At 41.5% G+C, this 23,165-nt stretch overlaps 1 protein-coding gene across 8 annotated transcripts in view; it reads left to right on the top strand.

Moving 5' to 3' along the window:
* Positions 1-3,743, top strand: part of ppp2r5eb (protein phosphatase 2, regulatory subunit B', epsilon) — a 70,346-nt gene extending 66,603 nt beyond the window's left edge. For 7 of the 8 annotated variants that reach the window (XM_039785921.1, XM_039785918.1, XM_039785920.1 and 4 more), the window contains one exon: positions 1,429-3,742. In XM_039785921.1, coding sequence (XP_039641855.1) covers positions 1,429-1,528 — 100 coding nt within the window. In that variant the 3' untranslated portion in view covers positions 1,529-3,742. Of the gene's footprint in view, positions 1-1,428 lie in introns of all 8 variants that reach the window. The other variant, XM_039785922.1, reaches the window with a different exon arrangement.
* The last annotated feature ends 19,422 nt before the right edge of the window (positions 3,744-23,165 follow it).

Raw genomic sequence — 23,165 nt, 5'->3', positions numbered from 1 at the left:
GCGCACCTCTCCGTGTGTGTGTGTGTGTGTGTGTGTGTGTGTGTGTGTGCGTGCGCAGTGCGTGTGCTTCGGTCGGAGCTCGATCTGTGTCAATATGCAGAGAGGACAGATAAGCTTGCGCTTACACGCTAAGACGCTTTTGGAACCGAAATTTGGCACCGAAAGATAAAGAATTTTTCGATACTCATAGGATTGGAATATTTTTTTCGATACCATAAAAGTATCGACGTTCGGTACCCAGCCCTAGGAGACGGTGAATAACCCTATTTCAACAAACAAAGGTGGAATATTCCTTTTAATTATTGCTTCGTGCTAACACCCTAAACTAAGACGGTGAACAAGGTAACCATTACACCTGCTCAGCAGTCAGCATGTTAGCATTTAGCTCCAAGCTCTGCTCACCGAGCTGCTAGCATGACTGTAGACTTTGTTCATGTCCATCAAAGAGCCATGTCAATTTAAGACATCTGTAAGTCAACTTTAAACAGGATGCACAGCTGGCTTGATCTCATCCACACTCATTGTCTTTTTTCATGCATGTGGTGAAGGACTGTACCTAGGGATGCTTATTTAGATTCTTTGTTTCTGACGTTAATCAATTATTAACCGACAAACGGGCAACGGAGTCCCAGTTCACCCACTTTGGGCGCACCGTGTCCGCAGACAGCTGTTGATTATGATTATGATTTTGGCTCCCAATGACCACAAAAACAGAATAATCGAGAAAAACAATGATTTAGAAAAATAAAAAAATAAAGTTTCAATAGGAAAAGTATTAAGGCACATTTGACAGTTGTGTTTTTTTTTTTTACTGTTTTTTAAGTTCAATAATTGCAACATCTTTCCAGATGTCAACAAGTAATCGTGTTAAATTATCGTGATTTCAATATCGACCGAAATAATCGTAATTATATTTTTTTCCATAACGAGCAGCCCTAGAGCCCTAGAGCATGACGAACACCTCTCAAAATCTTTTAAACTGACCTTTGTTGATCTGAAATGAAGACAGATTCAGCAACTGAACGGCCTATTTCTCTCTTCAGATGTTTTCAGAAACACGTTTCGGTGATCATATTCCAAACAAGCCGCCATGATGCCCGGTTGTAAAATCCGGGAGCAGCCAGACCCACGTGACGCGTTCGTCCAATCAGCTGCCGGTTTTCATTTTTTGGGCAACAATACAGATCAGCGCCGCCTGTTGTTATGGAGACGTATTACACGCTTAAGTCACTTCTGTGTGTTCCGAGGCACAATTTTTTCGGACTGCCTTTTCTGCCGACGGTCAGCCGTCAGGTTGGTGTGTCGGGGCCTTTAAGTGTCTAAATGGCCCCACCAGACCTAGTTGAATGAGTGAAGAAAGCCGAGGTGTATGCAGAGATTCAGGCCTCCTAATAAACACCGGTCCTCCATGTTGTTTGTTTGTTCCAGTGAGAAGAAGAAGGAGAAGGAGCGAGAGGAGCTCTGGAAGAAGCTGGAGGACTTGGAGCTGAAGCGGGGCCTTAGGAGCGACGGGATCATCCCAACTTAACGAAGACAGCGCCACGCTCCCCTCTGCCCTCCCCTCCTCCTCTGCCCCTGTGACTCCCCCTTCCCCTCCATCCTTACCCCCTCCCCCCCACATCAGCCATGTCTGCCCAGAGCTCTGAGAAATCCCCGATACAGGCCATGGTCTCTGGATCGACACGAAGCGCCCCGCTGGTTTCTTAATGGTTTTTTTTTCTTATGGTTTTTTTTTCTCCTGTGTTTGTGCGACTTACTTTACAGTAGATTCATCACGTCTGTTTTCATTATTTCAACAGCACTGTAAATAATATTTTTTTTCTTTTTTTTCCCCTTAAACTGATATTATTGCAAACGGAAAAACAAAACAATAATAAATAAAAAAAAAAGGAAGAAAAAAATAGAAAATGAGAAAATGACTTGTGTGGGAGGGGGAATTTAACAAAAAAAACAACTTTTGGACTGTACGACGTGAGACGAACTCTTGGAAAACAACAAAAAACGGCAAAAAAGAGAAGATTTGAACTTGTCATCCCACTCTTCTTCTTCAGTACAGTCCCGTGTATCATTTTTATTTTCCTGGTTCTCCTCTTTGCTTTTCCTCTCGTTGCCTCTGTCTTTCGGTTCCCTCCCTCCTTCCTCTCTAATGGTGCATCTTTTCTGCCCCCGTGTGGGACATCTGGACTAATAATGGGTTCCCCACTCCCCCCTTGAGGTTCCTCTCTGGCCCCGCCCACATGTCTACAGGTTCTTCTTCCTGTTTTAAATAGGTGGGGAGGGGGGGGGGGTGTAAAACACATTTTAAAAACAACAACAGGGACTTCCTCAGTACACACTAACTGTATCCTCCTGAGTGCGTTTACATGCGTGTTCATGTACGGGTATTAAATCTTATTTCTATTGTTCAGTTTAGTACCTTTTTCACGCTCAAACTACATAATTAAGTCCCTCAACATTCATATTTTACGATCTCAAAATACTGAAAGAAGTTGAGTTTGAAATCCCACGTATTTGACCACAAACGCACCTTAAACAGCAACTCTGGCAGGACCTCGGTGACATTGCATTTCCTGTGGCTGCTTCAAAATAAAAGCCGCCATGTGTTTTAACACTTTAACGTGAACTAGCAGCAGCAGTAGGTTAAGTTCAGTTTCCATTAGCTGTAGAAAAAGGCAGCTCTGATGCCCCTCGACGAATAATCTACCGTAAAGTTCTAGTACGTGCGCTCAAGGCAGAATTATCTAGATAATTACTGAATGGATTCTGCATAAATGCTCACTATAAATCACAATTGGGCTTTGAAATAATGAACGTTTCTTGAACCACTGTGGAGGATTCTTTTTCGCCTTTACTTTGGTCCCATCTGGTGGTCGTATCAAAAATGACACTGGTGAACGGCGTGAGGGGAAAATAAAGATGCTGCGAACCAATGAATTAACTTAGAGACAGAACCATTGACGAAACAAAGTATTTTTATTTTTGAATGCCCAAATTATTCATTTAATGACACGTTTTACCACCAATCTTCCACCCGACTCTATGCCTGCATCACACGACCTCGGATACTTTTAAAGATAATTTTTTTGGGGCATTTTCAGCCTTTATTTTGATAGGACAGCTGAAGACATGAAAGGGGAGAGAGACATGCAGCAAAGGTTGGAGTCGAACCCGCGGCCCGCTGCGTCAAGGAGTAAACCTCTACATATGGGCGCCCGCGCTACCAACTGAGCTATCTGGGCTCCCTGATGTCGGACACTTTTCATTTTGAAACAACAGTCGAGCATCACTTCATGTTTTGCTGTTGCTTGGATGAGATCACATCCTGGTTATTTCAGATCCTGTTCACCATTATTTATTTTTACCTTTTTTTTTTTGTGTGTGTGTTTTTAGAACTTATAACCTCACACAGGGTTGGGATGCGGCTTCATCTAAACGAGAATGTGAAGCGTGTGAATCCAGAACGCTCCGCATGTAAACGCACTCCGTTCCCTTTTCTTCCTCCTCCAAACGTGGACTACTTCTCATCCAGTTGGTTCTTTTTTCTCCTTCCCTCCATCTTTTTTTTTTTTTTTTTTTTTTTTTTTAAACCTTTTTGACCCCTCCCTCCCTCCTTACCTGCCACACCAGAGGTCCATTCCAGAAAGCAGGTTTAGTGAAAACTCTGAGTTAGTTAACCCTGAGATGAGGGAAACTCTGGGTTTCTGTTTCAGAAAGAGAGGTGTATCAGACCTGAGAGAGAGGGGGAACTCCAGCCCGTTTCAGAAAGAGAGGGAACTTCACCTCAGAGTCAGGTACCATGGTAACAGAGTCTGTGAACCTAACCTGGTCTGGAGCAGGTTTTCTTCTCTCAGTCTCCTCCCTCTGACACAGCGCTCTTTCATTTCCTCATTCATTCATTCAGTCTTTTAGACCAGTTTATCTGCATGAATGAAAAAACAGGGTTGGTTTATTAACTGTGTTACTTCTCAGGGAGTTAAACATGCGTCTGGAGATGATATTGAGGCCCCGATTATAGATGTATTTTCATTTCCAGATACTAGCCTATACCTATTTGAGCGGTATCATTTTTCTTCCCAGTCTATCAGTTATGTAACCTAAATAACCTTATCCGTCCTCATATCACTAACGTCACCCATCATGGACATGCTCTACACCCAGCACGTTATTTGTGTCACATAACGGCAGTTTTCTTAATAACCTTGGTGAGACGGAGCATAAAGCCGCTGTATGCACAGCCGTCAGAAGAGTGAGCCTGATCGCTCTGAAACGTGTTTTAAACGTTTTTGTAGTGTTCCCTGGACACAAACCAGTAAGAGCCATTAAAAAGGACTTCCACGGGATTGCAGGTGAATGATGTAAACCCTTTGAAATAAAAGATTATGAATATTAATTATGTTAATGATGGTGCTGCATGTTAAGCCTCAGGATGGGTTTAGTCGGCCCAGTGCTTTTATAGGGTATAGGTCAATACCATTTCACCCGTAATATTATACTTATGATTAAATATGATATTAATACACTATATTGGAACTTACGCATTGACTTGAGCAGCAATTTTCTCCCAAATCAATGCTCGCTATTTTGCAGCAGCCGCTGTGTTGCTTTTTTAACGAAATATATGTTCAAACTCGCTGTATGTGCGCATGAGTATTTCCGCCGACCAGTTTGTTTGTGGTTGTTACCATGGTGAATCATAGAATCATGGCTCCATTCATGCTGCCTTTTTACAGTGGTGGTGCACGCGCTTAACTCTGAGTGAACCTACTCTGAGTTGATGGAACCAACTCTAATCAGCTGTTCTGGAACCAAAAACTCAGAGTTTCCATCTCAGGCTAAATCAACTCAGAGTTCAGGGTTAGACTCAGAGTTTGGTAAACCTCCTTCCTGAAACGGGCCCCTGGTTTAGACTCAGAGTTTGGTAAACCTCCTTCCTGAAACGGGCCCCTGGGTTAGACTCAAAGTTTGGTAAACCTCCTTCCTGAAACGGGCCCCAGGGTTAGACTCAAAGTTTGGTAAACCTCCTTCCTGAAACGGGCCCCAGGGTTAGACTCAAAGTTTGGTAAACCTCCTTCCTGAAACGGGCCCCAGGGTTAGACTCAAAGTTTGGTAAACCTCCTTCCTGAAACGGGCCCCTGGTATCCCTGGTATCAGTCTGGCACTGGTACCCTCTGGCCATAATGGGGACTTACAAATAAAAAATACATAAAAAAAAGAGAGTCTTTAGAGAAGCGCCAAAAATCTTCCTCCTGTTGTGAAAAGACGAGCGCCCCCGCCTCACCCCCCTCCCACCTTACCCCTCCCCCCTCCTCTGCCCACTGGGGGGCAGTATTACAACAACAACAAAAGAGAACCCTGTACATTGTTATTGAATGCAGTACACTGATAATCTCTCGTATCTTGTAGTAATTTAGCCTGTTTTTTTGCTTAGGAAACTGGAGAGGAGTATCCAGTGTATACAGAGGTATTATGGAACAAGACTTCCTGGTATTTATGATAGTGTTTCCCCCTTTTAGTCCCTTTATTCTTTCTTTTTCTGTCTCTCACTCCTCCCTCTTCTCTTGGTTTTTATCTCATTTTGAATATTTTGATGAAGTTTCTTTTGACCATTAGATATATTTTTTTTTTTAGTTGGGGAGGGAGGGAGGGAGGGAGGGAGGGGGTAAGGGTGAGGGTGAGGGCAGGTTGGCAGGGGTCAGAGGGAGGGAGGGGGTGTAGAGAGGGAAACCACGGGGCAGACCTCTCTGCCCTGTTAGGAGTGTGACGGTGAACCTCCCCCCTCGCAGAATTAAAGTGTGCTTTAGAACGGCCCGGATAGAACCTGATTCAGAAGCTGAAGAAAAACAAAAAAAGATGAAAAAGGGTTGGAGAAATACAAATGTTTAATTATTTTAAAAAATAAAGAGATATTAAATTAAACCTGTTTTGTGATAAAGCCCAGACGCTGGATTGCTTTATTTACGTGTGTGTGTGTGTGTGTGTGTGTGTGTGTGTGTGTGTGTGTGTGTGTGTGTGTGTGTGTGTGTGTGTGTGTGTGTGTGTGTGTGTGTGTGTGTGTGTGTGTGTGTGTGTGTGTGTGTGTGTGTGTGTGAGTGTGAGTGTGAGATTTCTTTCCATATTCGTATCTGCATTTTAAATAGAGCGACAAACAGACACTTCAAGTGATGGTTCGGAGTAATTCACCCTAGGATCCTTTGCACCATGACCTCGAGCCAAACACCCCCCCAGAAGCTTTTTTCACCTGGGTCTAACATTGGGAGAGTTAGCGTAGCGTAGCGTTATCAGCTGAATAGCTTAGCGCGGGGGCTAATGGATCCAGGTTTGTATCTCTTAAATGACCCCACTAATAATGCCCGAAATGATACCAAAGGTCTACACTAGTATAAATAGGTTATGCTCTCATAAAACGATGGATTATAAAGTTTGTAAGTACACCAGAAGTTTATGTAAATAACACTTGCCTGCTGGCTTCTGCTCTCTGCTGTTGTTGTTGCTGCTGTAAGACGAGTGCTTAGGGACATCTACAAATTACAACACCGAAAAGAGATGCAACAAAAATATTTATTAATTTAACTTATTTTTTAAAGTAAGTGCTGTAGTATAACTAGCAGGAGACAAGTAATAATTGAGGTAAGTTTGGAGACATTACCTTATTTAATCATTAAATTAATACATATTTTTGTTGTATCTCTTTTTGGTGTAGTAATTTATAGACGGCCCTAAGCACTCGTCTAACTGCAGGTAGCAGCAGCAGCAACAGAGAGCTGAAGAGAACAGGCAAGTGTTCATAAACAAGAAACAAGATTTTGGATCATTATTGGTGCAAAACAGGTGAAAGTGCTTGAAATGTGACAATTTGGTAACTTGTATGGTAATTGTGTGGGAATAGCAGGTGCAGAAAGACAACATTCCCACACACAGACACCTACAATCAGACACGACCACATAAAGACGCACAGACACAGACAGACACACACACACACACACACAGATACACATCAAACAAACAACGCATTTCCCGGGGAGAGCAGCGGAGGAAAAGCGCATTCCCTCCGCTGCACGGTGTGGGAGGAGCCCCTGCCTCTCCCCCGTTGCTGGCAGCCCCTCGCCGGGCGCCGCGACCGGCTCTGGGTCGGTTTAGCAAGAACGGGATTGTTGGGTTCAGAAAAAAAAACTGGGTTAGGTTCGGAAAACGGGCATACCATCGGAGTTCACTAAAACGCAGTCTACAAAACCTTGGGAGCATTACGCACGATCACACGTGTGGTCAAAAGTTTGCGGAAAACTGGGAACATTTTTACGCATGGAAAGTCTTTATAAATCCCGACAATTGCGAGGAATGTTGCGATGACAAATTTCACCCTGCTTCACGCAACTTTTTCTTGCGTAACAGGTTTTATAAATGAGGCCCCAGGATTTGGCGGGGCTTTTTTGTTTTTTCAAGGTACCTATTTCCTTCTTTTGCGCCTTTTTATCCATCTTTGGCGAAGAATGGAGGGTGCGTTGGAGTGTTTTGACAGTGTTTTGGGTGCTGGGTCATGTCGCTATACATCATATACAATTTGCAGAAAGAGAAAGATGAAAACCACCACAAGTGCGAAGACAAAAAGAATGATTAGATGGCGATGGATGACATGTATAGCAGCATGCGGTAAGTATATTTTTTATGTTTGTATCATACATCTAGAGATAACGACAAGACATCTCCAAGCAATAGCTTATCAAAAATAATGCACAATCAAGCGAGGGGGCTCACTTCATAATTAGAGGTTAATGTTACAAATAAATCAAGCTAATAGATTTTAACCTAGTGAAATGTTTAGTTTTATCCATCTAACCGGACCCTGCTTGACACCACCCGGAGAAAAAAGTGAGAGAAAGAAAAAGGAGAGGTCGCAGTTCGGACGATGACTGACTACCCGGTTGAGATTGTGTGTGTGTGTGTGTGTGTGTGCGTGTGCGTGTGTGTCCTCGAGATCTGACCACACACAAACACACATAGCAGAGCTACCCACCCCCATGTTTCTACTGCTGCTTAATGTCAGTAAATTCGAGTAAAATCACAGGCTTCGCTTATCCCGTTCGAATGCGCCAGATGAAAATCAGACGTGGGGGGGTAATTTATAATTCACACGAGGTCCCTAGATAATACTTATCCCGTGTGAATAGGGCTTAGGTGTTAAACACAGCCCCCTTCTGTTTGTCTGAGCAGGACCTCAGGCTGCCACCAGAGGGAAGCAAAAGCCTGCATTTCAGAAGTTTGTACCTTTTTCTTTAAAAAAATAAAAAATTAAAATTCTCCTAAACTTTCTATATTATGATTTAAGTACCTAAAACGATTCTTATCAAATGTATGACATGAGCTTTGCAAAAATAACTTGAAAGGTGATTGTTATGATGCAAACTGCAGTGACTCAATTCTGACATTAAAGTTGTACTCCAAAAGATTTCCATCTGGTTGACTGTTAAGTTCCTATCTATCAAACAGCAGAGATGGGGACTCGAGTCAGAGACTCGGACTCGAGTCGCACAAACAGCTGACTTCAGACTTGACTTGCGACTCGACCCAAAAGACTTCAGACTTGACTCGGACTCAAGCTTCGAGACTCGTCAACAACCTTTCATACAATTATTGCTTTTTAAATCTAAATGTATTCATGTATTTCTATTTTCTTTTATTAGTGCATATACGTTGGGGAAACATATGACGAGCTGCATGTCCCCTGCCCTTTGCCATAATGTGCAACGTAACGCATGCATTATGCCTTATGTGCACGCACTCACATATCAAAAACTACATTGAGGATGGCGACACCAAGTCAAGAGTTGTTCCTTTTGTCATTAGTTTTGTTTTCAATAACTTGGTAAACAGTGGCAGTAAGCCAACAGCTACATGCAAGGTGTGTGGCTAAAGATAAATGATGTCTGATCAATGTGGAACTTCATCAGGCATCTCAAACACACCCAGATAGGTCAGTCACTCACACACTAATGTGAAAGAGACGTTATATTTAGCATATATCATCACAGGTAACAAGCTAACCATCGCAAAGTGTTGTGCTAATGCTGGGAACAGGCAAATAGTATCTTATAGTTAGTAGTTGCTGAGGCTCAGACATCGATGGCGCACAGGAGGAGGGACACACGGATCCATCTCCCCAGGAACAAACGCTGTGTCGGGTGGGCAAACTCATGTGATGCGTAATTGATCCCGTGGATGATTTGTAGGTTATTAAGTGTACAAGGTGTACCCCGGTCCACCAAACACCATCTTGACTGTCTTGATTGTCTTGATATTTCATTATTTCATCCATGCGTGGCGCAGCGGATCCGTGGGCACTGTCACCTGCCGTGGAGACGCTGACCTCACTAACCTCTCCTCCTCTGTGTCGGGTCTCCCTCACACTGGACTCAGTTTCACTGAGCCTACTAACACTTAGAAAATAAATGCCATTACATCAGTGAGTTCAAACTGCTTATTGAGTGTAATTTGGACTGACGGTGAGATGAATGTTGTTCTGTAGCCTAACTGGTGTGGCGCTGCCACTATTCTCTTGATTTCCACTTCGACATTAGACATTTTTTTGAGTGAAAGAGACGTTATATTTAGCATATATCATCACAGGAAACAAGCTAACCATCGCAAAGTGTTGTGCTAATGCTGGGAGCAGGCACATTGTATATTTATAGTTTTTATCCATATGATGTGACAGACTTAGGTTAATATTTCACCAGGTCCGAGGGCTAGAGGGATGTGTTAAGTAGACCCCATAAAGTTATCCTTCAACTGATTCTGATACTGATACTGTTACTGATACTGTATGGAGGGTAGCTACAGCACATGCTTTGAATTCATAAGATTTAACAATACAGTGTTAGGGACAGATCAGATGGCCAGAGACTTGAGACTTGTCTTGGACTTGTGGCAAAAGACTTGAGACGTGACTTGAACTTGCTCCTCAAAGACTTGAGACTTGACTTGGACTCAAGCTCAAAGACTTGAGACTTGACTTGGACTTGCAAAAAACGACTTGTGAACATTTCTGTCAAAGAGTGAGTTAAAACAATGGGGAATGACAACATGACCCACTGATGAAAGCGCTTGTATTTGCTGGTTTGTCAAGTAATACAATCTAAGTGGATGTTGCAACTTTCCTGACCTAAATTCAAATGCAGCACCCAGTTAGGGCATATTCACACCTATAGATCATTTGCTCTGGTTCCAATCAGCTGATGAGTTTGTAAACTTGGAGCGATTTCCCCTTGGTTCGCTTTGGTTTCACACCTGGAAAAATCCAAGCGTCATTACAAACCATGCAAGTAAGTTCAGTCCTCTTATTGGTCGATGTGTCTGGGCCTGGGCTGACAGTTATATGGAACCCACTGAAGTTCCAGGCAAGACCCGCCCTTCAATAGCATTCACACACTACGACTGCCTCTGCAAAATGTGTATGTTCAAAAGTAGTTTTAGTCGTGCAACAGAAAACTCCGATTGGACAGATAGTCTAGCTAGCTGTCTGGATTTACCCTGCAGAGATCTGAGGAGCAGTTAACCATAGTCCTCACAAATCCACCGGAGGTTAGAACGCCAACACAAAGGAAGAGGAAGGGGACGGACATCCAGAAGAAAATAAGGACACACGGGCGGAATTTCAGGCAGCACCGGAGCAATCCCTGAAGTGGAACGTCGTGGATATAGACTAGTTAGACACAAACATTACCCAGGCTGGGGGTGCACTGGCTCCACTCTGACTGCTAACGCTACATGGCTAACCATGCTAACACAGACAACAGTGACACATTAGCTAGCCGCTGCCTCCCCGGCTCTATCATCCCCACGCCTGGATGTGTTAGCATAGTGCCCTATATTTAGAGAGTGTGGCCAACTCAAATCATGGGCGCCATATTGGATACCAACGTCAGATGAATCTACAGTGTAACCCTATGCTATCTTGAAATAAATCGCTTATTTTCACCATAACCAGGCATATACATGTTCAGGGTTCTAAATTAGCACCGTTTACCAGCCAAATGCTGGTGAAATATGCAAGTGGCTGGTAGATTTGCTTCACTCACCAGCCAAAAAACCCAATGGTAATCTATTGAATGGCTGGTAATATTTGAACATTCATTAGCCATTTGGCTGGTAGACGAAAATGTTAATTTTGAAGCCTGTACATGTTATTATCAAAGTTTGTCAATATGTAAAAAGCCCTTGCGGAAATATTCCAGTCTATATTTACCTTCTATATCGTAAATGGGCCTCTAAAAAATGCCCATTGTAGTGAGTGACCACGTCGTCTAATAAGTCTCTTAGCAGTGTTTACCTTTCTAATGTCCGCTAGCATAGAGGCTAACTATAGCTAGCTTTGTGTGTAACGTAACAAAAACCCACCCATCTCAGAGGAGCGAAGCTTAATATTTCATTCAATAAAATGATGGTACAAAAGGAGCACAAACGCCACAGGTCTTATGTTGACAACGTGGACGCAGATATAGGAAACTCCGAAGGCAGTCATAATATTTAGCTACCTAGCAGGCTAGGCTAACGCTGTTGCGCTAACGTTAGCAAACATCGGCGCAGCTGTCTAAACTTGTGAAAAGCCGACCAACATCCCGTCCAAGCTGTGTTTCACTTTCCCCTCCAATATTATTATGAAGATAATAAAGACACCTGGACTCAGTCGAGACCAAAAGCCATAGCTATGACTACGGCAAGATCACAAGCATTTAGGTACATGGAGTGCTTGCGAAAAAGCTAACGCTAGCATTAGGCTAACTTCAAACTTCATTCATTTCTAAAGCAGTGTTAGAACTTTTTTCAGCAATGTACACATTAACAATGGTATTACTATATTTGTCCTTTGTAATTTGTTATATCGAAGAGAGAAATTGACATTTACCTCACACAATAATGGATCAGTTTTCTCAAAAAGGTTAAACTAACAGATCACAGATCCGAAATCTTTAACAGGTAGCTATAGCTTACATATACAAATGTTCTCAAATAGTATATACTATGTTAAACATTTTAGAAACTTTCTTTACCTTCTTGAAAGGAAACAGTTTAACAAGCATTTACTTTTATGAATTTACTTTACTCATGAATTAAATTCTGATCTCCTTGATCTTTGACTCAACAATTCTATATCAAATCTTCTATATCAAATCACCCTATTACATTAGCTCATCTCAGACTAAACTGTGATCTGTGTGGACTGGAGCATGTGAAGGCATCGCACCGGTGAGAGCTGCGATCTACCGACTTCATACAGTTGGCACGGTTTGTTTTTTTAAAAAGGAACCCTGGGAGCTGAGGTTCCAGAGGCCTGCCTGAAATTACATCTTACAGCCAAAGCTGCTGCTAGAAACAACCCAACTCAAATCTTACGGAATACAGCTTTAAACTCAAAAATTCAAATAAATGTTTCTAAATTTGGCCCTAATCATCATGACAGTACCTGTACATTGTAGCGACCCAGGGGACTAGAAAGCCCGATTCACAATGAAAACGGGTAACTCAGAGACAGTTGGCTTTAACATAAAGTGTTCTTTAATAACTTGGGTCACAAAAAGGGTAGTGGAACAAACTTCAACTCAGGATTCTTCCCATCTGGGGTCTGTCAGTCTTCAGGCGGTGTTGTCCTGTGGGGGTTTAAAGCAGAGCGAGAGGTCAGTCCTTTTTCCAGCCAATGTCCTTACTGGACACCAATCTCCTGCAGTGTTGCCTCTCTGGTCCTTTGTTCCTCAGCCTCCCCCCCTGTGGCCTTGGGCTGGCTCTCTTAGGGGCCATCCACACGGAAACGTTTTTTTGTGCAAACGCACGTTTTGCATCGTTTGGGCCGACCGTCCAGACGAATCCTGCAAACGCACTGCCTAAAAACGCACTTTTTTGAAACCTGGTCTCAGGGTGAAAAAATCCGAAAACGGCTCTCGTTTGGCTTCGTATGGATGGTGAATACGGATCCGTATCGATGATGTCATCGCCACACCCCTCTTTTACACCCTCTCCCACGGCCGCAGACGCACACAACTGCGTTGAAGCTAAGCGAGCACATCCCATCTCCATGGTCAAACCAGCTCACTTCATCTAAATACTGAGTCTCTGCTCCCTGACCCTTCCCTCTGGATTCTCCACAAGATATATTGCTAACGTTATGTAGCTAACGTTAAACATCGCTAAAGTAGCTGACCGCTCCAGCAGCGAAGTAACGTTAACGTTAGCTGCTATGGCTATCTGTTTATAAAGTGGAAGTAGACAATTTATCAACTAGCTAGCTAATCTGTCTGCTTATAAACTCCTTGAACGGATTATAGTAACTTTTACCACGGCTTATTGTAGAAAGGCTACTGCAAGAAAAACGTATAGATTATTAAAAAGACATCATTGATGGATCATTGATGTTTGTTTGACTGCCGATGTTAGAGCTAGCTAACGTTAGCGCGCTAACGTTAGCTCGCTACTAGCGCGCTGCAATCATGCAAAATAAAAAGCAATACAACAGCACATTATACAATGTAAACAAAGACACGTTTTCTTGCGGCAGCCTTTATAAAATGAGCAGTGGTGAAAGGTATTATAGTCCACGGATGTATTAAGAGAACGTTATAATCTAGTCATGTTATGATGGGAAGTGGAAGTGACTATGCTCTTCTTCTCCGTTTTTGGTGAATTTCTGTAGCAGAAACAGCGGCGGGCAAAGCAGAGAAAGGGGAGGTAACCTTTCCCCTTATGACCTCATAAGGAGAAGATTCCTGATTGGCCCATCTGAGATTTCATTTTCTCAAAGGCAGAGCAGGATACCCAGGGCTCGGTTTACACCTATCACCATTTCTAGCCACTGGGGGACCATAGGCAGGCTGGGGGAACTCATATTAATGTTAAAAAACCTCATAAAGTGAAATGTCCATGCCATGGGACCTTTAAGCAATTTTTGCCAAATTATTGCTGAATGATTGGTGAATTTGTGCTAAACCGATTATTCTAGAGGTCCTGTTTGGCAGTAAACGTTAGCTAACGTGCATATTGTACTAACTGACCTGGATGCATGGCAAGCTAGCTAGCTGTTAGTTAGCTGCCCGGTGGTCCTGTAACTACCTCGGCAGTTGGGGCTGTTACTGTGTTTAACGCATCCTAACGCTAACATTAACTGAAAACAGACACCCGAAGCGAAGAGATTCAGTGTAGGCTAAGCCAAGCAGATTTAACTGATATTCAATGAAGACAGACATTTATTTAGTAGTAACGTTACTACTAAATAAATGAAGCGAGGTGGCTGATACAATGTAGACCACGAGTCGATTAAATTCACGGCTGAAACATGGTAACATTAGCAAAGGCATGCATTAGCTAGCATGTCTGTCTTCATTGAATATCAGTTAAATCTGTGTACACGACATTAGAAGCATAAATGGTTTGATAAAAAAACAAACAGACAAAAGACACTAACGCAAGGTAATTACAACTAACAATAACGTTATCTGTTAGCTAAACATTAGCTGTTAGCTAACGTTAAACACAGAGATGGGATTGCTGAAGTTCAAACTTTGTTTACCAGTTCCATACAGAAACAAAGCCGTTAACATTAATAACATAATGCACAAAGTGCAGCATAAAAACGGACATCACACTAAGGAAAAAATAAGAGTGAAAAAAGAGAGAAAAGTAGGCTACATTACAAACAAATCAGTATATACGGTGATAAAATCTCGCAATGTAGGGTATTTAGGAAGTCACACTGAGTAAATGTACATAAATAATGTTGTACAAATGAATTATAAAAACCATGATAATGTTGATGCCTGTTATAGTAGGCTATGCAGTTGAACAAAGCAGAATAAAAAACAATTTTCTCACAGTGGGGAGTTTTTGGAAGCTATCATTATGAGCAATGTAACACATGTTAATAATTAAAATATATAGATATAAGTAGAAATTATCCAGTACAACTAAATTACAAAAAATATGGGAATGTCAATAATATAAATTGGCTTTTTGGGGAACTCAGTGGTAGTTATAAGGAAGGGTGATTTGATATAGTGTCCCAATCCTTGTGAAATTCATAGATATCCTTAAACACTCCTACAGGCCCTCATTTCCTTGTGTTATTGAGGTCTACGATGCAGTGTCTTTTTGGAGACTTGCTAAAGTAAATCCGCTGAACATCTTCTGTGATTATCAATTTTTCCTTGTAGAAAACTATTTAAGGGAAGTCATTACATTTACCACTAACATTACTGCAACAAGGCTTGGTTGAATACTTGATTTTGATTGGTCAATCACTTCATTCTGCGATCTGGTATTTCTATATAACAGACCATTACCATGTATAACAGATCGTTGCCATGGAGTTATGATTATTGAAGGGCTCACTGTTTTTTTAAACAAATACAATCGTTTTTTTAAAATCAATATTTGTGCTCAATGGGAAAGAGCTAACAGAGCATTAGTTAGCTCCATTGTTAGGTCATCAGTGTGACCTGGCTGTCTCCAGAGAGTCGTGCTCATCAGTGGAAGAGTTAACCATCCCGACCGAGTAACCTCTATGAGTAGCCCTATTATAAGCTGTGGAATAAGCGGAATAATGTAGACTGTAAATAATGTTGCCTGTTATTATCTCATTACCTGTTTCTCTAACCAAACTCCTAATGAAAGTTTTCATCACCATCAGCTTAATGCCATTGGCATTGTCATTGAAGGACATCCAGTGGTCAGAGGTCTTTACAACTTGTCACAAGCATGCTGCCTACTGTTTGGACTTACAAGTATTTCCTGGATATGAAATATCCACCACAACTGCAGCACACATTTGAGACATACCAAAGGCTCTTTGTTGGAATAGACCCCATGCACCCTAAATCGTCATCTAAATACCCAAATCTCCTCAACAAGTTGTCTTAGATGACTTCTTGCCACTTATCTCACCTTGGTAGGTGAGACTACACATACTGTTGCATTATAGCATAATGTGAAATGTCCTGGGTGATATATTGTCTGAAGTTTATATAATCATGCTTAGTTCAACTTGTTCTATTTCATACTATTTAGTTTATACTATTTAAATAAAAAAAAAAAATCTCTTCACCAAAACTCAATGGCAAAGTCAGATTTTTTCTTTTCAGTCATATCATTGTTGTGCCTTTAAACTAAATTGGCAGGTAACTGTTCAGTTTGTCGTGCTATATGATGAAAACACTTTTGGCAAGTTACTCAGGTAATAGAATTTCAGTTGGCATTTGTGTTTATTCTAATGTGCCTTAAATGAAAACTGACTTAATTGTTTACTAGTCAATACCTCATGAAGTAGATACATGTACTGTGTGTAGTCATTCAGCAGTTCTTAAAAATGTTTTTAAAATTGTTATTGCAATTTTAATGTGCCATTATGTCTCACAATTACCTTTTTATTGTTATTATTCCCCGTTGTTTTTTCCTAAACCCAACCTCCGCCATCCCGTTATTGTCGCACGTCACCCGTGGACGTCTCCCGGCGTGTGAGGCGTCCTCCCCCGGGGTGTGGCGTTTGCTTTCCCCGTTAATCTCCGTATAGACCATTTCGTGCTGGCCACCACGAAAAAAACAACAAAAATGTCCCCGTTAACACATAGCAATAGATTAAAAATAACGTTACCATTTCACGAACTACCGTGAGACTGTGTTGGGTATTCTGTCTGTAATGGAGTGGAAATTTCTAAGTGACCCCAAACTTTTGACCGGTAGTGTATACTGTATGGCCTGTTTTGTAATAGTACTAGTAGTAAATAGTACTGTTAGAATTACAACTTTTGAAACAATGTTTTTTTAGAGATAAATACATTTTATAATCTTAAATCTGTCTTTCCATGTTGTTCTTGTTAATATGAAATTCTTATTGATGAGTGAGGATCTAACAATCAAAACTAAGTGTTTGAGATATAGATATGCATTTTTATAGCTGTTAATGCAGCATCATTGATTTACCGGAGGATGTAGCCTGGACTCAATGTAATGGAGTTCATTCACACGTGTGATTAGGTTAATTTTACTTATAAAATTGACTTAATGCAACTTAAATTATAGGTTGCTAGTAGAGATGGTCCGATACCATTTTTTGCTTCCTGATACCGATACCTGAACTTGCGTATCGGCCGATACAGAGTACCGATCCAATACCAGTGTGTCATATATTTTATTATGTTTTAACAACTGTATACTACGATCCCTGTATGGATGGGATATGATTTCTATCTTTGTTGTCGGTCTGGCTCAGGTTAAACTCTTTGTGAAACATGAACAAACACAAACAATAAATGCCACAGAACTTTCTTTTATTACGCAGTTTGACAGTCAGTCGTAACAGAAAAAGAACATAAATAAACTACTTTAACGTAGATTTTCTTTAGGGCTTTATTACGTATCGGATCGGTGCATAAACTCCAGTACTTCCCGATACCAGAGTTTTAGGCAGTATCGGTATCGGAACGTCTATAGTTGCTACAAGTAATCCATACTCATTTTAATTGTGTTGTGATGACCTCTCCCAATCTGCCTGCCTGTCATGTTTTTCTCCTTTGTCTGCAGGTACTTGGAGTGGGAGGGTAGGTGGAGCTGGGAGGGTCGTCTGTACCTGGCCATATGGGCGTGGTTTAAAGAAGGCATAAAAGACGGCTCTCCTGAGAGTCTCACTCTCTCTCAGCTGGTCCTCCTGCAGTCATCCACCATTTTGTTCTTTTTTTGGTTTGTTACACCTTACAACACACATCACACCATTCATTCACTCATCCACACATGGCAAACACGACTGATGTCTTCTACATTTACACACTTCCTTTTTGTTAATCTATCTGTGTGTGACCTCCCTTTTGTTGCCGGCCTTGAGCCAAACGGTAACAGTGTTTAATATCATGTACAAGTGAGTTATGTTTACTAAGAAAATTAACTAAATATTATCAGTAATATTAATTAACTAAAATTGAGTTTTCTGGGTTCACGTTAAGTACTGTTACAGTGTTCATTCTACTTAAGAAAGCCTTGAAGTAAACAAAACACAAAATGCCCAATGAAAACTCTTACCTCACTTTTTATAAGTAAAACAAAGATTACTTTTAGAGTGTAGGAGTAAGGCAACACTGATACTTTTAAATTAGCATTTGAAAAAAATCTCAGGTACCCCCTTCAGTACTCCAAAGTACCCCTAGGGGTACACTAGCCCCATTAGAGAAACACCGCTGTAAGGGGTCCTTGGCTGAAAAAGGATTGAGAACCTCTTTTAAGCAATAAAGTGCATTTATCCAAAGTGCTTCACAGATAGCCTTTGACTCCCCCACGGTGGTGGTGTAACCTGAGTGTCTTGCTCAAAGGCACTTTGCGACATGGACACGAAGAATGACTGAGGATGGAACCAGCAACCCTGTGATCAGTGGACGACCTGCTGAGTCAGCCACTGTTGAATTGTTCCGAGGAGAGCACTAAGATGTTTCTGAGATTGGCACTTGCATGTCAGTGACATTCCTCCCTCTTGTAGTGTTATACTTTTGGCTCATGTTTTTACTTTCACTCATTGGCACATTTGTGCTTAGTTTGGTTTGGATTAGTGCTCCTTTAAAATACTGCCCAGAGACCACATGTGAGCTGTAGTAGCAGATATTAACCTGTAGGGGAAGTCATGCTCTTGTTCATCTGTTATTATTAATTCTAGGGAACAATTGGGTACTTTGAAGGTACAAATCACTCATTTGGGAATTAGATACACTGACTTATAATTTCAGAGACTGATTTAGCAATTGTTTTCTCCACAGCCAATAACCAGGCTCTGTGTAGCACTGTGTCGCTGCAGCTATTGCTCCCTGTCCTCCTTAAAACGAAATAACTTTTTTTTATCAGTTGTGAGGAGATCTGTTATGTGTTGTAATCTAGGCCCTGGCTAAATTTGAACCATTTTCTAATTTTTTTTTGTCATCTCTTCCCTTTGTAAACTACAAAGGGAGTACTACACACTCTAGAGTAAGACATGTATGAAACATATAGAAAGACAAACCATGTGTGTCTCTAAACTGATTTGAACATTCTCACTTAGAAATATCAGTTATCCTTTTCTACAATGTAAGTAGGTGTTGCTGAAGGTGTTTCTATTTTTTTGTCCACCCCATTCATATTAATGAGGGTAGACCTAAATATAAAAATGCCTTAGTATCGCAATACAATTCTTTAAAACAGGATGAGAGGACAAAACAAAATCAGAGATCCCCTTGCTGACCAATCAGCTGTGAGGAGGAACAATTTGAGTCACCAGTACAGGAGCCCACAACGGACAAAATACTGCATTCAAATTGAAATCACAGGCAGAGTGACATTGTTAGAAAGCAATAGAGGGTTCCTGGGTAGCTCACCTGGTAGAGCATGTACCCATATATAGAGGTTTACTCCTTGACGCAGTAGCCTTGGGTTCGACTCTGACCTGCTGCCCTTTGCCCCCCATCTTTGTCCCCTTTAATGTCTTCAGCTGTCTTATAAAAAAATAAAGGCCTAAAATGCCGAAAAAATAACAAGTAGAAAGACTATGCTTTGAAACAAACAAAAGAACAACATTCAAACTCAGTTACATAACATGTTGAAACGTGTATTAAAGTGCTCATATTACACTTTTTGGCTTTTTCATGAAAAAGCCCAAAGTCCAGCCCAAAGGGACTTACCATCTGCTCCAAACAGCTCTGTTGTAGTCCAGCCTTTACTTCAGAGACAAATGTGGTTCACTTTGGAACATACGTTATAATGCTCGCCTAGCTGCTAGCATGGCACGCCCTCATACTCTGCTTCTGACTGGCTAGTAGTCCTTACCTAGGTACTGTCAGGGCACGCCCTCATACTCTGCTTCTGACTGGCTAGTAGTCCTTACCTAGGTACTGTCAGGGTACGCCCTCATACTCTGCTTCTGACTGGCTAGTAGTCCTTACCTAGCTACTGAGCATGTGTGACTCCCAACAAAGATGGAAAAGATTTGACACATTGGGGAGACATGGAGGAGACTAGCCTCAGCCTAGTACTGGAACTATGGCGACTGACTGGGATGAGGAAGAGGTGTTTTTACTGTCAGTGAATAACACCGAGTGAAAGTCAATGTTTTATTTATATCTAGTGACAGTGATCATGTCGTTTGTTCAGATAAGTACCGGTAAACTTATCTAGATCTAGAAATAGAAGGCATCATGCTAGCTATGGGCTAATTTGCCAGTCCCACCTGTGAAATCCCCCCACCCCCCTAAGATAATTCCTAATTAAATCTTTCCCCCGTAAACACATTTCGAATTAGATATCTCACGTTTTGATGGTAGCCTACTAGCTCCAGTAACAACTTAGTGTTTATTTCTAAGCGTTCACCTCTTCGTCCGGTGAAAATGTTGTTGCAAATGTAGCTTCCTCTGCGTGTCTGTGTCGCTGTGTTTGGCAGGTGCTTGTGTGGGCGGTGCCGTCCCATGGAAACGGCGGTGGACAGCTTGTGCTGCAAGTGCATTTTGGCCGCTGGTCGAGGAGCTCACCCCGCGACCAGCAGATGTGACGTGCCTCACTCAGCATCCAGGATTTGAGGCATGCTGCCTGAATCCGTTTGTGCTGAAGATAGCATACACACATTTCAGGCAGGATCATGGTCCCCTTCAAGCCAGCACGCACAAGTATGTTCATTGTTTATGTTTACTTTACCATTCTTTTTACACTGAGTCCTATGAACCATCTTAAACAGTTATAGGTGACTAGATGTGTTGCATAGACAATAAACATGCATGAAAAACAGAAATAAAATGAAGTTTCCATCATGCTTATCCCTAGGCAATACCGGCACAGTGTACAGGCAGGCTATAAAAAAGTCTTATGAATGACAGTATCAAGACAATCATTTTGGGTTATTATTTGTTGATGTAAAAGCAAAAACAGTGTCACAACACCCAGGATTTTTGACAGATTATTATTAGCTGAGAAATTCATAAGAACCATTTTCACAGTATACTCAACAGTACAAGCATTTGTACACCGCGGTATCCTTCAAAAGCTTTTCTAAGGCATGTCCGAGTCTGTTGTCTGTGAGGTTGAAACATCCAGTCCAGGCTTTCGATGTGCGGCATCCCTTGAATCACGTAGCTCAGACTTAGACTTAAATTGAGACTCTGAACCTTTTTATTCCCCTGGTCTGTAGACTAGGGAACTAGCGTTAGCTAGGCTAAGGCTAGGCTAACGCTGTTGCGCTAACGTTAGCAAACGTCGGCATAGCGTTAGCTAGCTGTCTAAACTTGTGAAAAGCTGAACAACATCCCCGTCCAAGCTGTGTTTCACTTTCCCTCCAATATTACTATGAAAATAATAAAGACACCTGGACTCGGTCGAGACCAAAAGCCATATTTGGCAAGAGCAGGGGCAAAGACCAAGACGGGCTTTTGGTCTGTCGTCTCTCCAACGTGATGTAATGCAAAGCATTGTGGGAGAAAGGAGAATCATTGCAAACCGCTGTAAAATAGTACCTACTTTTTCGTATTATATTCCGTTTTGTGATATCCATTGTATTTGATGTTGTTGGGTAACAGTTTAAATTAGGGCTGTCAGCATTAGCGTGTTAATTGCTTTGCGATTAAGGGGCGAGCATAACACGTCAATTCTTTTAATCGCATTAATCGCATGGCGCCATTTATTAATTTATTTTTACTTCTCTCGGCTTCACGTCGTGCCTAACAGGCTACTATTTTGACCCTTTGCCGCACCTTTACTTATAATCAAGCTGTCATACTTCCTCCTAACACATCCTCCTGCTGCAGGCTGCAGGCATGATGGAGAAATGCAGCAGCAACACAATTCTGAATGGAGCTTTTTATTTTCCAAAACTCCCGGACGGCTCCTAGACAAGTCGAAAGCCATAGGCACATTGTGTAGAGCCGAATTAAAATATCACCGAAGCACGTCAAGCTTGAGCTACCACCGACGAGCTAACCGTGCGTTCATGGACATCGGAAAAACGTTTTTCCGAGTGAAAACGTCACCATTCACGTAACGACCTGTGGGAATCAGAGGTGGGAAACTCGGGCTGGATTTTGGTACCCGAGTTTCCCAGTTGGTGACGCGTTGTTGACAACTGACGTTTGATGGAGGCGACTTTGGTTCACTGAACATATTTTAATGACAATAAACTGTTTATTGTGGACAAATGCCTCTGCCAAGAAACATACACAGACATAATATGTTTAAAATTATTCATGAATAAGCCTATGTATAAAAAAAACACGGTGCCTGTTATTCCGAGGTGGCATGAACGCAGCATAAGCATAGTCCAGTTAACGTGACTCAGGTTGATGCTAGGGCTCAGGCAAAGCACTGTTTCGGAGAGTGCTACTCGCCGACCTGTTGATGAAACCAGAGTGCAAACGTTGTCTCATCAACTGGTGATCACTGGACGTCAGTGAGTTATCAAAATTATTTAGAAGTTACTGCACACTATATTGACTCTGGTAAGTATTGGGTACCGAAATGTGCCGACCTAAACGGTAGTAACGAGACTGAATAAGAACGAACATTTCGGTGCCTCATTTCGGTGCCTGACTTTACACTACACCTGACAGCAGGTAACATTAGCCTACCTTTAGCTAGCAGCTGGATTAAACAGGGTTAAAATGCTGACAGCTAACGTTAAACAGTGTAAAGTGTGACTGGATTTCACTGTACTGTACGTAACAGTCTGCTCTGCAGCGCAGCAGCTGCTGTTGTCGGAATTAAACAACACAGACGGTGCGTTCATGTAAAACAGGTAGCCTCGTGGTGCATTCACAGTAATTGTAAAATCCCCTTTTCCCACCTGGTGGTTGTTTTTGTCGTTCAACAGTAATTTACTGGTTAAATAAGTTATTGTTATAGTTATTACATTATTATTAAATCTTTAATTTTGACCATGGCCTTAACAATAAACAAGTTGTTAACTGTTGTTTAGTACCCTATTTATTTTTCTTTTTTCTTCTTTTGTTTAAAGTAAATAAATAATAAACAAATACAAATCTTAAAGTCAAGTTCATAAAGTAACTTTACAAGATACAAGATACACTGGTAAGAATTGCTTTCCATTTTTAATATGTACTTAAAAACTGTTCTGAAATTAGATAAATAATTAAAAAAATTATATAATTTTAATCATGTGATAAAACATGCAATTAATCGC

The sequence above is a fragment of the Perca fluviatilis genome, chromosome 20, assembly GCF_010015445.1.
Source record: "Perca fluviatilis chromosome 20, GENO_Pfluv_1.0, whole genome shotgun sequence".
NCBI classification, from domain to species: domain Eukaryota; kingdom Metazoa; phylum Chordata; class Actinopteri; order Perciformes; family Percidae; genus Perca; species Perca fluviatilis.
The sequence above is the reverse complement of the archived record's forward strand: the minus strand, read 5'-3'. Positions and strand labels throughout refer to the sequence as shown.